This window comes from Chanos chanos, chromosome 3 (genome assembly GCF_902362185.1).
Source record: "Chanos chanos chromosome 3, fChaCha1.1, whole genome shotgun sequence".
Taxonomy (NCBI): Eukaryota; Metazoa; Chordata; class Actinopteri; order Gonorynchiformes; family Chanidae; genus Chanos; species Chanos chanos.
The window spans coordinates 45,594,315-45,606,387 of record NC_044497.1 but is presented as its reverse complement, the minus strand read 5'-3'; the positions used below and the strand labels follow the sequence as shown (position 1 = coordinate 45,606,387).

Here is a 12,073-nt window from a genome sequence, read left to right as displayed (position 1 = left end):
GAATGTGAACTTACAACGAATTTTTTTGTTATGGTTATTATCAGCTTTGTAGACAGGTAAATACTAGTGACTGTAATGATCTATTCCTCTCAGATTTAATGCACTTAGTTGTCTGTCTACCGACAAACTTTGATAAAATTCATTGCTTTGGCTTTTTGGGCAAACCTTAGTAACTGAAAGATGTCTAAAGTAAAACCGAATAAGAAAGAATCGACTCCGAACGCGAAGATCTCTCAGGCCACAAATGGGAAGGAAAAGCAAAAATCAGGAAAGAAAAAAAAGAAAAGATTTTTTAAGCAAACCGAAAAGAAAGACATTGTGAAAGATGGACATAAGAGCAAAACTGCTCTTCCCCCAAAAGACGCAAAGGAGTTCTCGGCTAACTGGAAGAGTCTGTTAGAGGTAAGGAAACCATCGGGATGAAAATTACGTGTTGGTTAACAGTTGAAACTGTATGTTTTCTATATATTATATCATGTGATGATTGTACTAAACAGTGTTATGATTTTATACAAAGGGCATTTCATTGTCAATTCTTCTTTTTTCCTTCTGTTTTAGGTGCTTAAATCAAGCCCTGATGTGAAAAATGCACAAACAAACCATTTGAATAAAACCAACAGGGAAAAGGAGGAACATCAAAAGAAAATTCATAAAGAGAATCCCAAACTCACCAGAGCAACGCAGCCAAGTCCTGGAAAATTAATCAAAAATGGTGACAGTACTTTTTCTAACCAAGGAAACAAGAAAGAGACCAAAGCTGGGAAAAGGAAAGCAACTGAATCCCATACAGGGAAAGAAAAAACAAGAAACAGCAAGAAAACAAGAGTAGAAGTTGAGAAAAAGACAGCCGAGTATGTTTTTGCTTTATAATGTCTTCTATGCTTATACTTACACCCTGAACACTGTCGACTTTTTGGAATTGTAGTTTTGACTAAAATTTCGATCATGTAGTTGCTGGTAACGTCCAGATAAAATTGTCATTATCATCTTTCAGACACATCATCACAATTTGCCTGAACTCTAGAAAGTTAAAATATCTCTGCTCTGTCAATGTCTAGCGAAGTTAGATAAAAAACGAAATCCATTCATTGCTGCTGTAACTGGATACAGAGAATTTGAGACTGCAGGCCAGGCGTTAGAGACAACACAACTTGTGACTGAACAATACCCCTCGAAGTGTTGGTCTGAAACGCAGTACAGCTGAATCATATATATATGAATTTTGTCTGTGCAGCTGCACAGCTCAGCAGCATCTCTCTGAGTGGGAAGCTTAGTGGCCCACAGGTTTGCACTCAGAGCTCGTGTGTGTATCAGCCTCACCAGGCTCTGCGACCCTCTTTCACATCCCAGACCTCTTTGACTTGGATCTGCTGCACAGGTCCAATCTGGATCAAACATAGACACAGAAGCTCTTTTGAAGCTAGATTAAAGTCTACATGAAAAACCTGGTCTCTCCGCACATGCCGTGTTTAATCTCGGATGAAGCAGGTTGCTCTCATTAGAGCAGTTTTACTCTAAACTATGGTAACAAACTTTGAGACTATTAATAGTGATATTAGGCTCTAAATAAACTGCTGGTTCAAATCTTAAAGTGTGCACTAAGTCTACAGGGTCATAGTCCTCACAGAATAGTCGCTGGTTAAAGAAGGGTTTTTGTGTGATGGAGAGTTGAGCTGTGATCTGATTGGCTGTTTTGTATTTTCTGTCAGGGCTGATCTCTGGTTTGATGATGTTGACCCTGATGACCTTGAGGCTGCCGTGGGCCCAGAAGCAGCAGACATCTTCCGAAGGAAACACGGCCTACAGAAGAGTGACCCACAGACCACTGAGAGGGCTCTGGTGAAGGAGCATGCCTATGAAGGGTGAGGCAACTCTGCCTGTGTGTCTGTCCATTCATCCATCCATGCATATGTTTACAAAGGGTGGAGCATACCTATTTCTCAGCCAGTGTCTCTCTATACATCTTTATATACAACACAGCTTGCTTGTTGAGCAAGGGAAAGATATGTCTGTGTGTCAGTCCGCCTGCTTATCTATCTCTCCATCCACCCATCCATCCATCTATCCATCCATAAAACATAACCACTCAACAAAAGATATTTAGCTCATTTAATTAATATCTCTGATAAAGTGCTCTTTTTGGCACCAGGTGGTGCAGCCCTGCCTAGCTTTTATATTAATTTGAAAAGATAGATAGAACACAGTAATATTTTTGCGATGAATATTTCCACTTAATGTTAATTTTTATGTTTGCCCTGTTGTCATGGTGATTGCCAGGCTGACTCGAGCAGTTGCCATGGACTGTGAGATGGTGGGGGTGGGTCCAAGTGGAGAGGACAGTATTGTGGCCAGAGTATCCATCGTTAACCAGTTTGGCAAATGCATCTATGACAAATTCGTCAAACCCACAGAGAAAGTAACTGACTACAGAACAGCGATCAGCGGTATCCGGCCAGAGGACATCAGAGACGGTGAGAGTGATGAAAACATTCTTATCCTAAAACTGTGTCACCCACAATTCTCTGTAGTGCTAAATTCACATGGGTTTGCTGAGAGAGTATTTTTGTTTTCAGGTCTCTGATTAAAAAAAGAGAGAAACGATTACAAACAAAACTCTTTTATTTCGTAAAGGTTTAAATATGTTTTTGGTTCCGTAAGGTTTTGAGTCTCAAATAACGGAAAAAATGCAAACCAAAACTGTGTTTCCTGTGCTGTTGGTGCATGATTCTTCAATGTTGCTCTCTAGGATAACTTGTTTATTTACAGTTCATACAAAGTACATGACAGGTTGCACTCACTGTGTTGTGTGAAATCTTTTAAATATGAGTGTTATTTGAGTAGCAGTGTATTTTGTGCAGAGTTTTACTGATAACTTGAGTGTGTGTGTGTGTGTGTGTGTGTTTTAGGTGAAGATGTGAAAGTGGTCCAGAAAGAGGTCGCAGAGATTCTTCAGGGCAGGATCCTTGTGGGTCATGCCATTCACAATGATTTAAAGGTACAGTACACCGTCTCAGAGTCATTAAAATGTAACGATCAATGTTAACGTCCATAAAGCGTCTGTCACAATCACATTATATGCTCTCCATCATACAGGTTTTGCTTTTGAATCATCCAAAGAAGAAAATCAGAGACACACAGAAATACAAACCCTTTAAGACACTTGTAAAGGTAAGACTGCAGCAGTGTCCTCAGATCAGGGTCCGATTCATCTCAATGGACCTTTTTAAATCAGCAGGCCTCACAGTGCATGAAAAATGTCCTACGATTCTTTTTATTCCAGTCCAATACTAAATTCATTTCCCTTTAATAAGGTGGGGGTTTTGGCTGTACTGTTCTGTGTTGCAGGCCTAACTCCTTACTGTCATTTAAATAGAAAATGAAAGGGGTGATTGGCTTTAGCCGCAGGTGTAAAGTAAAGAGAGAATTTTGGTTTAATCAGTCCTTGTGATAGGGAATGAATAAATGAACAGTGTCTCATTAATCTCAGTATTTCTTTAAAATCATTGTCATTGTCTTGCTGCCTCAGGACTGTGTCATCTGAAACATTATTTTTTTCTCCAAATTTCATAGTAGTCATTTGGAACTGCCACAATTTAAAATTTCTACCATTTCAAAAATGACCACTATTTTAAATTGTTATCATTGAACGTCATTGCTGTTCAAAGTCATGATTCTTAAATGTTTCCTCTGTCTCTTTTACACCCTCAGAGTAGTCGGCCAGCGTTGAAGGAGCTCTGTAAACAGATGCTGAACGTTGACGTCCAACGTGGAGAACACTCATCTGTACAGTATCCACTTCATACAATCCATTCTCTCTGTAGGAGTAAGGGCTGGTTTACATTAAGACACTGAATATGTGTGTGTGTGTGTGTGTGTGTGTTGCAGGTCCAAGATGCCCAGGCCACAATGAGGTTGTACACCCTGGTGAAGAAGCGGTGGGAGGCAGAGCTGAAAGCCAGCAGAGAGCAAAAAGCAGACAAAGCTGCCAACTCACAAATGCAGCCAAAATGACCTGAGATCACCCCAAGAGAGTTGTGCACCACAGAGATGGAAGGGCTTGAAAACAAACTCTAACTGATCCCAGATCAGCCACAGATTAAAACTCCATCCAGACGTTACTGGTGGATTGAAAACCTGTTCCAGGAATGTGCTTATGTTCTCATTAAGGTGCAGAGAGCTTTGTCTTTTGTGAAACTTTTGAGTCATTTTAAAGATACAAAACAAGCTTATTTCTGCTAAATGATAAAGAGCAGCCAAAGTGAGCCAACTTCCTCTGGAGTTTGAAGACTGCCCAGATCTGCATCTGATATGTTGAATCTTGGACAATACCACAGCAGCAGGCAAACCAGCGTTCATACGTTCTAAAGCTCTCTGCTTGATCTTGTTGCCTGTTGATTCCTTTATCTGAACTTGCCTTTAGATCCCTGTCTTTGCTAACCCAGTTTCAGAGACAGAAGGGAAAAAATAATAGTGAGAGAGAAAATGGTTGCCAACAATGAGGTCAGGATTGGACCAAACAACCATTCTGTTCATTCTTGTCCGGTTTACCTGTGGCTTTACACATTGTGTTTTTCAGTTCAAACGTTTTTGGCCAATATGAATGTTTTACTGCTCTGTGTTTGTCAGTGGCAAGTCAGACTCTCAGAGGTCTGTGTGTTCTGATCTTAAAATTATTGAGAATGACTGTGAAAGAATTATATTAAAAAAATATGTAAACCCCCCCCCAAAATGCTTTGGAGTCTGCCTGGAGCCTTATTAGGAGCAGTCCATAGGTATGAGTGCTGGAGGGCCATTTCCTCAGGTATAATGGAACAGAAGAATACTTCTTAATAGGTCTTAGCTACAGGTCAGTGACTCGGTATCAATGTGGTTTTACTTAGTAGAGATCAGTGTTATAAAGGATACTATAAAAGGGTTTCATAGGTTGAAGTGTTGTTTCTTAACAAAACATAGACTTAAGACCGTTTATTTAGAAGTTATAAAAAGATTACTTTTTGAAAGATTACTTTTTAAAAGAATTTGCACATTTCTTTGTTCAATACTAGAGAAGTATTGAGAGTGAGTTTAAATATTTGTTTTTACTGGTATTTCTCAAATCCAGATCAAGTTGTAAATTTGTACATTGCCATAAGTCTTTCATGTAAATCTATTAACTGTGCAAAGACGTTATTTTCTTAATTTTTTCATTTGGAAAAAACATTACACTCAAATCTAGCATTATCAATGAACTGCACAGAATGTAGGCAAAGGCAAATGGTTTTAATGGTTCAGTACACAGAAGGGAAAACAAAATCAAATGCGAAACAAAAATGAGACAACAGTTATGATTCCTTAAGCACTTTACACATCATAGTTCCAACAGAATCCAACTCAACAAGAAATTCAGCCAATATTACACTGCACAGATACATGAGAAATGCATGCACACATCCCTGACGGTGAAAATAAATAAATACATTTAAAAACGTCTGAGAGAGTTCATGAGGAAACAGGAACCCAGTACCTGTTAATGTAGCAGACAATGTTTAAAATGCTTTTCCACTCCGGTGATATGGCTAGTCTGATCAGTAGTGTGCTGTATGTTCAGGGCATGTGTTAAGAGTACAAGCCCTACAAATACAGCATAAAAATGTTAACACTAGCCTGCTAATACTATTTCATATTAATAGGGTATACACTGGATATTCCTATTCACTTAAGTCGTCTATTCACATTTTGTTAGTACCGAAAATAAACAGCAGTTACATAAAGAAGTGACTAAAATTGATATCTGACAATGCATTTTTTCAAAAAAGTTGTCCAGAGAGATTGAAACAATTTGTCTCTGCTGGTTTAGAGAAGTTCTTGGCTGCCTTGAAGCTCTAGTGTTCTGGTGTCAGTGAGGAGGAGTTTAACTGGAATGTCAGTTGGTTTGTAGTGTGTTCGGTACGGTGTTAATTAGGGAAGGTGAGATAGAGTGCTGGCTCCTGAGGTCTGAGAGATACCTTAGTACAGCATGAGTGTGAGTAGGGAGAGCAGAAGAATGCATTCCTTGGGAAGAAACCACCATACTTTTAAATGTCCACCATTTCGCTGTAAGCAATGTGACCTGAGACACCAAGATCCTGTTTTAAAAAGCTCCAGTTGCACTCTAAAAATGTTATCTTCTAGTTTCTCCACACGAAGTGGACGTTTGAGAATCAAATTGCAGCCACATTGTTCAGATTACTCATTATCATCCAGACATTTGTACAAATCAGAGCAAATGATGGACAGGATGAGTGGATGGATGGATGATGGAGAAGGATCTAGGGACTGGACTCTCAAACAAACAAGGATTCCCCTAATTTACAAACAAAATCCACATTTGGTTGAAATCACACATTATCACAACTTGTAACACATTAGCTGAGTCACTTTTTAGTTCTGTACCAAACTGACAGCTCAGAAAAAGCTTCTCAAATGAAACAGACCAATAGACAGACAATGTGAAGCCAGGCTGAAAAAAGGCTCACATAGACATACACACCTTAATCCCTGAATAGAGGCAAAAGCTGAGGCCCATCTCAAAAAAATAACTTATAAAAAGACTTTACCCACAGCCAAGAGACACTTCACCCAACACACATATAAGCATTCCACAACAGCATAGATCAATAAAGCACAAAGACTATGCACCTCAGAGCCTAGAGTTAGAAACTCTGGAATGGACATTGGAAACAGAAAATGGCCATTCCATGTAGTACAGAGAGAGAGAGAAAGAGAGGGAGAGGAAGCAATGAGGGTTTTTAGAGCAGCATAGCACACTTACATTCCACTCTTTTCTTCTGTTAGCCACATTAAGAATACATTTGCAGCTGAAGTTTTAGAACAAAAGGCTGGCTATTTGAAGGAAAAGAAAGGTCCATTTTTGTTGGTACTTCAAAGTAATTCTGAAAATGGGGGTTTGGTGCATTCCACTGTTTGATACTTGAGTTCTGACATGCTAACATTACTTTCCATATCGCTGGACACAAGGAGAGTATATTTAGCTGAGATTTTAACAATCCTGACCTTTGTGACCGGTATCCTCATTGTTTCTAGCTATGAGAACGTTATTGTTAGGATTGTCAAAGTCAGCCGTCACAGACAGTAAAATCCACTCAACACTCAGCTAGAGCTGTTTTAGAGCATAATAGTGAAAAGTTGGAAAATTCCATGAACAGAGCAACACAGTTGTAACAGAAATCAAAGCTATATGTTCAAAGCCCTCAATTCACAACAAAGATTCTCAGAAGTTCACTGGATGTATGGTGCAAAAGTGCATTATGATTTGTGGAAAAACTTCTAGAATGGTCTATTTTCATAAAGTGAGTTAAAAAGTATAAGGTATATCCCTGTTGTGTTTTGGTATACAGAGTTCTGGGAAATTGAAAAACAATCCCAATTGCCAAAATTCCCAAAATAGGTGCACTGCCTGAGTTTGCTGTTTCCATGGGTACAATAAATACATAGGTTGATTGTTGGATCTGAATGAATGATGTCCCTTTATCACCATTTATGTTTCTGTAAATACAATAAAAATGTCATCAATGAGAGGACTTGACAGTCTCAAAACCACCAACCCCTTCACAGAGCACTGGTCATCACAAGCTTTAAAAAAAAAAATCAGCTCTGTGTCCCCAGAGATCTGCTTTCAAATATTAGCTTTGATGCTGTAGTTTTAAATAAATACGTCAACACATTAAAGTGACAGGATTTGTAAATCTAGCTTTGAATGACAGAAGGGAACTCATTCTGTGAAAGGTGCTTCAGTCTCAGTTAATAAATATGCCTGATTATGGAAAGAGAGAGGGAGGGAGAGATGGTGTTATGTGAAGAGAGGTAAAGAGGGAGGAGTCACGGCACAGATCCATCAGTCGTTCCCGTGAGCTTCTCTTCATCTCCCTGTTTTTGGTGCTGCAGACGGGCGTAACTCACAGCATCACCCCTGAGAGAAAGACACATAGCATTAGTAATATCAGTACGTTAGTACGGTTCATGGTAGTCATATTAGCAGCTGAGCCAATGCCTTGGCAGTATGTAGGATTCTCTGAATTCCTACTAATGACGCAACCTGAATGTGACAGGAAAAGAGAGAGAAAAATCTCCATTTATCCAAAAACAACACTGTGCACAGAACAGGTATCACTGGAAAAAGGCGCGTTGAAGGATGTGACCACCTGAATATGGTTTGGATTCATTATAATAGGTCATGATTTTAGACTGTGAGAATAAACTTCTTCTCTAAATGCAAAAATCTATGTCCTACTAGGTCAGTGAATTATACTTTATCATTTTCTCACTTTTTCCCGAGTGAGGCGAGACCATAGAGGACTCCTGTAGCAAAGGCAATGGCATTTCCAAACAGAGTGGTGAAAGACATCTTCAGAACAATGGGGAACAGTGCCATCCTGAGAATAGAGAGAGAGAGATAGAGAGAGAGAGAGAGAGAGAGAGAGAGAGAGAGAGAGAGAGAGAGAATAATCCTTAATCATAAATCTGTTACACACTAACAGCAACAAGGTCTAACCAGGTCTGACGGTGAGAAAGGTATCAGTGACAGACACAAACAGGAACAGTGCGTAAATGTAGACAGAGGCAGGGAGAAACAGAGCTGACTTACCCGCAGTAGAAGAGAGCTTTCTGCCAGGGCTTAAGTCTGTCTGCACGTGCCGCCACTGCATTAGCAAACTCAATGAACTGACAACAGAATGGAACCTCACACAGGAACAACACAAACGCCGTCAAACTGGAGAAAGACAGAGAGGGGGGACAATCATACGTATGTACATAAACTTTCAAACTGAACACATACCAAAAATTTCTGTGAATATGTTTTAAAAGCCAGAGTGGAGGGATCCTCCCGTACAGCACCTTGTGCAGTCATGTGCAATTCAGAAATTTCTATGTAAATACATTTTTCAAGTATTTATTGTACACATTCATAAAATAAACTTCAAATGTCTATTTTTTTCTTCTTTTCTTTTCTGACAGCAGAAAGTGAAATCTGTAAAAAAGGGTGAGAATGATTTGGTGAATGGCTTTGGGAAAATTTTTACCTCGTTGAATAAATGTAAATAGATCAATGTTAATGAATGAATGTAAATGATAAATGTAAGTGTACACAAAGAAATGCAGGTGACTATGAACATATGTAGATGTATATGAACATTAATGCATTGTGAATGAGTAGATGTATTGAAAATGTAAATGGAGTTTATGGTACAGAATGAAACGAGTGAGCTTAAGCAGAAAGTTTCGCATTACTTACACCATCCAGACTCCTGCTGCAATATTCAGAGGATTAATTGTCACACAGTTCCATACCCCTGCTATTGCACATGCTGGAGAGAGAGAGAGAGAGAGAGAGACAACATTCTTTAATTTTACAAGCCAATATTCACACATAAACAAAAAGACACTGTCCAGTAGCATGGAAAAGTACATTTAATTATGATTAGTCCTTAGCTTCACACTGAATGAAATGCAAAAACTTTCTGCAGAATTCTTTGAGTGTCAGTCAGTGACTAACGTCATGGTCGTTCAGTCAGAAATGAAGGACTCTCAGAGTCATGACTCCTGACTGTAAAGGCTACATTATGGTGACTTGCTCTATATCTTTGCTCTCTAACACACTGAAACAAAAGCAGGTGAGCAACATTGATCAGGAACCAGAGGTTTCAGTGAGGCTATGCCACGCCAGGCTTGACTGGGCTTTGCTAAGACTCCACTGTGTTTAGCTGTGGTGTATTGTACCAAAGGCTGATCTATCACACTGCATAAACAGGGATCTATTCATGGGGCAAACACACAGCCACACACACGCACAGACAGCTGCTCTGCAGTTGTGTGGTAGCTGGGACTTCAGGTTGGAGCACAGAGACTCTTTCTGTCTGCTGAATAATACACAAGCCAGTGAGCATGATGGATCATGGCCTCAGCCCGAGTGTGCATGTGTCAGTGTGCAAGACAGGACCAGAAAAACTCACTTTGATATTCTTACAAGGCAAAGACAGAGAGAGACAGAGACCCTTAGATATAGGACAGTGTACATGGGTTGTGAGAGTGTCATGCAACTGAGTTTTAGCTGGCACATGTGAACATCTAGGCACATCAAAAGAAAAAAACCAAAACAAAACAGCCTCTTGTGTGTATGATGTATGTGTCTGTAGAGTATAAAAGAGAGAACAAAAGATGAAAGAAAAAAGCTTGGTTGCCATGGTAGCTCCATTACTGTGACTGTTGGCTCTATACAAAGATATATAATAGACATGTAGTGATGACATAAAAACATGAAAAGAAAAATGAAAAGAAACAAAGGGATGTCACCAGAACTCTGGCACTGAATCAGTCAAATTTTAAAGAAAACAGAAACTTCACTTTAAAGGACCACTCTCTGTTATGGAATCAGGTATTAGCCTTCTGAGTCTTAAACATAAATCAACGGGTTTAGCCTTAAACTGCCTTCGTGAGTGAGTGTTTCGTCAATAATATTTGAAAGAGTTATGTCGAAGCGTAAACTAAGAGCATGAAACACAGTGAATCATCTTTGTCCAGTTAGGCCTGATTAAGGGTTTTCTCTGCTTCAGTCATACAAGACGAGGATCAATTCTTCAGAACAAATGACTGAGATTGACCACCTGCAGTTACACAGGGTCCCTCAAAGGCTAGGCAGGAAACCGAGCCCGTTTTCGTTCTCAGCAGATGTGTTTTTGTGAGTGACTTGAAGTCTGAACTACAGCTGTGAACAAATGGGGACGTAAAGAGAAGTCAATATCATCATCATTGTGCTTGACGCAGGTACTTACATATGCCACCGAGCACACCAGCGATTTTGCAGATCCATCGGTACCACCAAGACATGCCATCGTCGTCGGTATTAGTTTTTGTTGGAGCCGTTGCGTCCTCAGAGCTCATTTTACCCACTTAAATTATTCAAGATCACGCCGTGTCACGTACAACACACACACACAATATAATAAGTTATAGTTTAAGCGAGTGGAAGAAACGCTCTACACGTCCAAAATCGATATATAGTTCAATTCTAGAAAACGCCAGAAAACGCGAGGCCTATGGAGAGCTTGTTTAGTAAATCAGACTATATGTTGCCTGTTTTTTCATCGTAATCTTGCCCGAGAGAGCAGACTGCGACGACTAACCAACAAATCAAACTACTTTCAGTAAATTGTCGTATTTCAATAGTTTAAAATTTCATAAAACATTCAAGTTCAATAAACTTAAGTCATGTAAAAATAAATTATTCCTTGAACTCAATCGGTATTGTTTAGTTGTCCATTGTTTTGCGGCTCTCTTCTTGGAGATTCCCTTGCTGACGTTGCATTATGGGCGGGGATGTGGTACACGTATCTCCTTACGTACGGAGGACAAGATCACCCAGGAAGTAAAGAAAGGTTAAGGAGAAGTTTCTCACGTTCGACAAGGCTCATGGTTACCATGGTGTGTGAACCCATAATGGTGTATTGGCCCAATAATCTGAACAGGCGTTTTCAAACCTGAATTTAACTGTGTCCACTGCGTAATGCTAGGCAGAGTCCACGGAAATTACATAACAATATAATTAAACCTCAGGAATATATAAACCAAAGATGACTGTGACAACAGACTATCACTTTAAAACGTAAAATCTTAATTTAGCCTTTACATGATATCATACGACACACCTAGAGCCTTAGCTGAAACATTCTTTCGACTCTATTCTTGTAACGAAAGATACCTGAAATATCGTTGACGATTTGTGGAGTTAATTCTCGAATATATGTAACGAGGTTCCAAAAAATTAAGAATGAGTCGTAACAAACTGTTACATACAAATCGGTTTGGAACTTGACAGAATATGTGCACGTTTTATAACAGTACACGAATAAAAGTGTTGACATGTAACAACAAACTAATATTTAGCAACAAGAGCACATGACGTTCGTGACACTTAGGTAATCTCGCGAGAAGTACAAACGTTTAGGATTAGTTTGCCAACGCTTGAACTGTGCGTAGCTATAGATCTTGCAGACATTTTAGGAGGACCAGCCTCTCGTATTAATCCAGACTGATGATT

General features: G+C 39.4%; 2 protein-coding genes across 2 annotated transcripts; one reads left to right on the top strand and one right to left on the bottom strand.

Annotated features, from left to right (window-relative positions):
- rexo4 (REX4 homolog, 3'-5' exonuclease) lies at nt 1-4,699 on the top strand. Its single transcript, XM_030768687.1, has 8 exons — nt 1-402; nt 559-851; nt 1,710-1,862; nt 2,278-2,471; nt 2,907-2,995; nt 3,094-3,168; nt 3,709-3,783; nt 3,886-4,699. Exons 1-8 carry the CDS (start codon nt 181-183, stop codon nt 4,009-4,011), a joined length of 1,227 nt encoding a protein of 408 aa, XP_030624547.1. The 5' UTR covers nt 1-180; the 3' UTR covers nt 4,012-4,699.
- Nucleotides 4,700-5,405: 706 nt separating this feature from the next.
- cacfd1 (calcium channel flower domain containing 1) lies at nt 5,406-10,924 on the bottom strand. Its single transcript, XM_030768641.1, has 5 exons — nt 10,809-10,924; nt 9,272-9,344; nt 8,624-8,749; nt 8,304-8,411; nt 5,406-7,948 (listed from the first exon to the last, which is right to left on the bottom strand). The coding sequence occupies exons 1-5, from the start codon at nt 10,915-10,917 to the stop codon at nt 7,858-7,860; spliced, it is 507 nt and encodes a 168-aa protein (XP_030624501.1). The 5' UTR covers nt 10,918-10,924; the 3' UTR covers nt 5,406-7,857.
- Between the last annotated feature and the right edge of the window lie 1,149 nt (nt 10,925-12,073).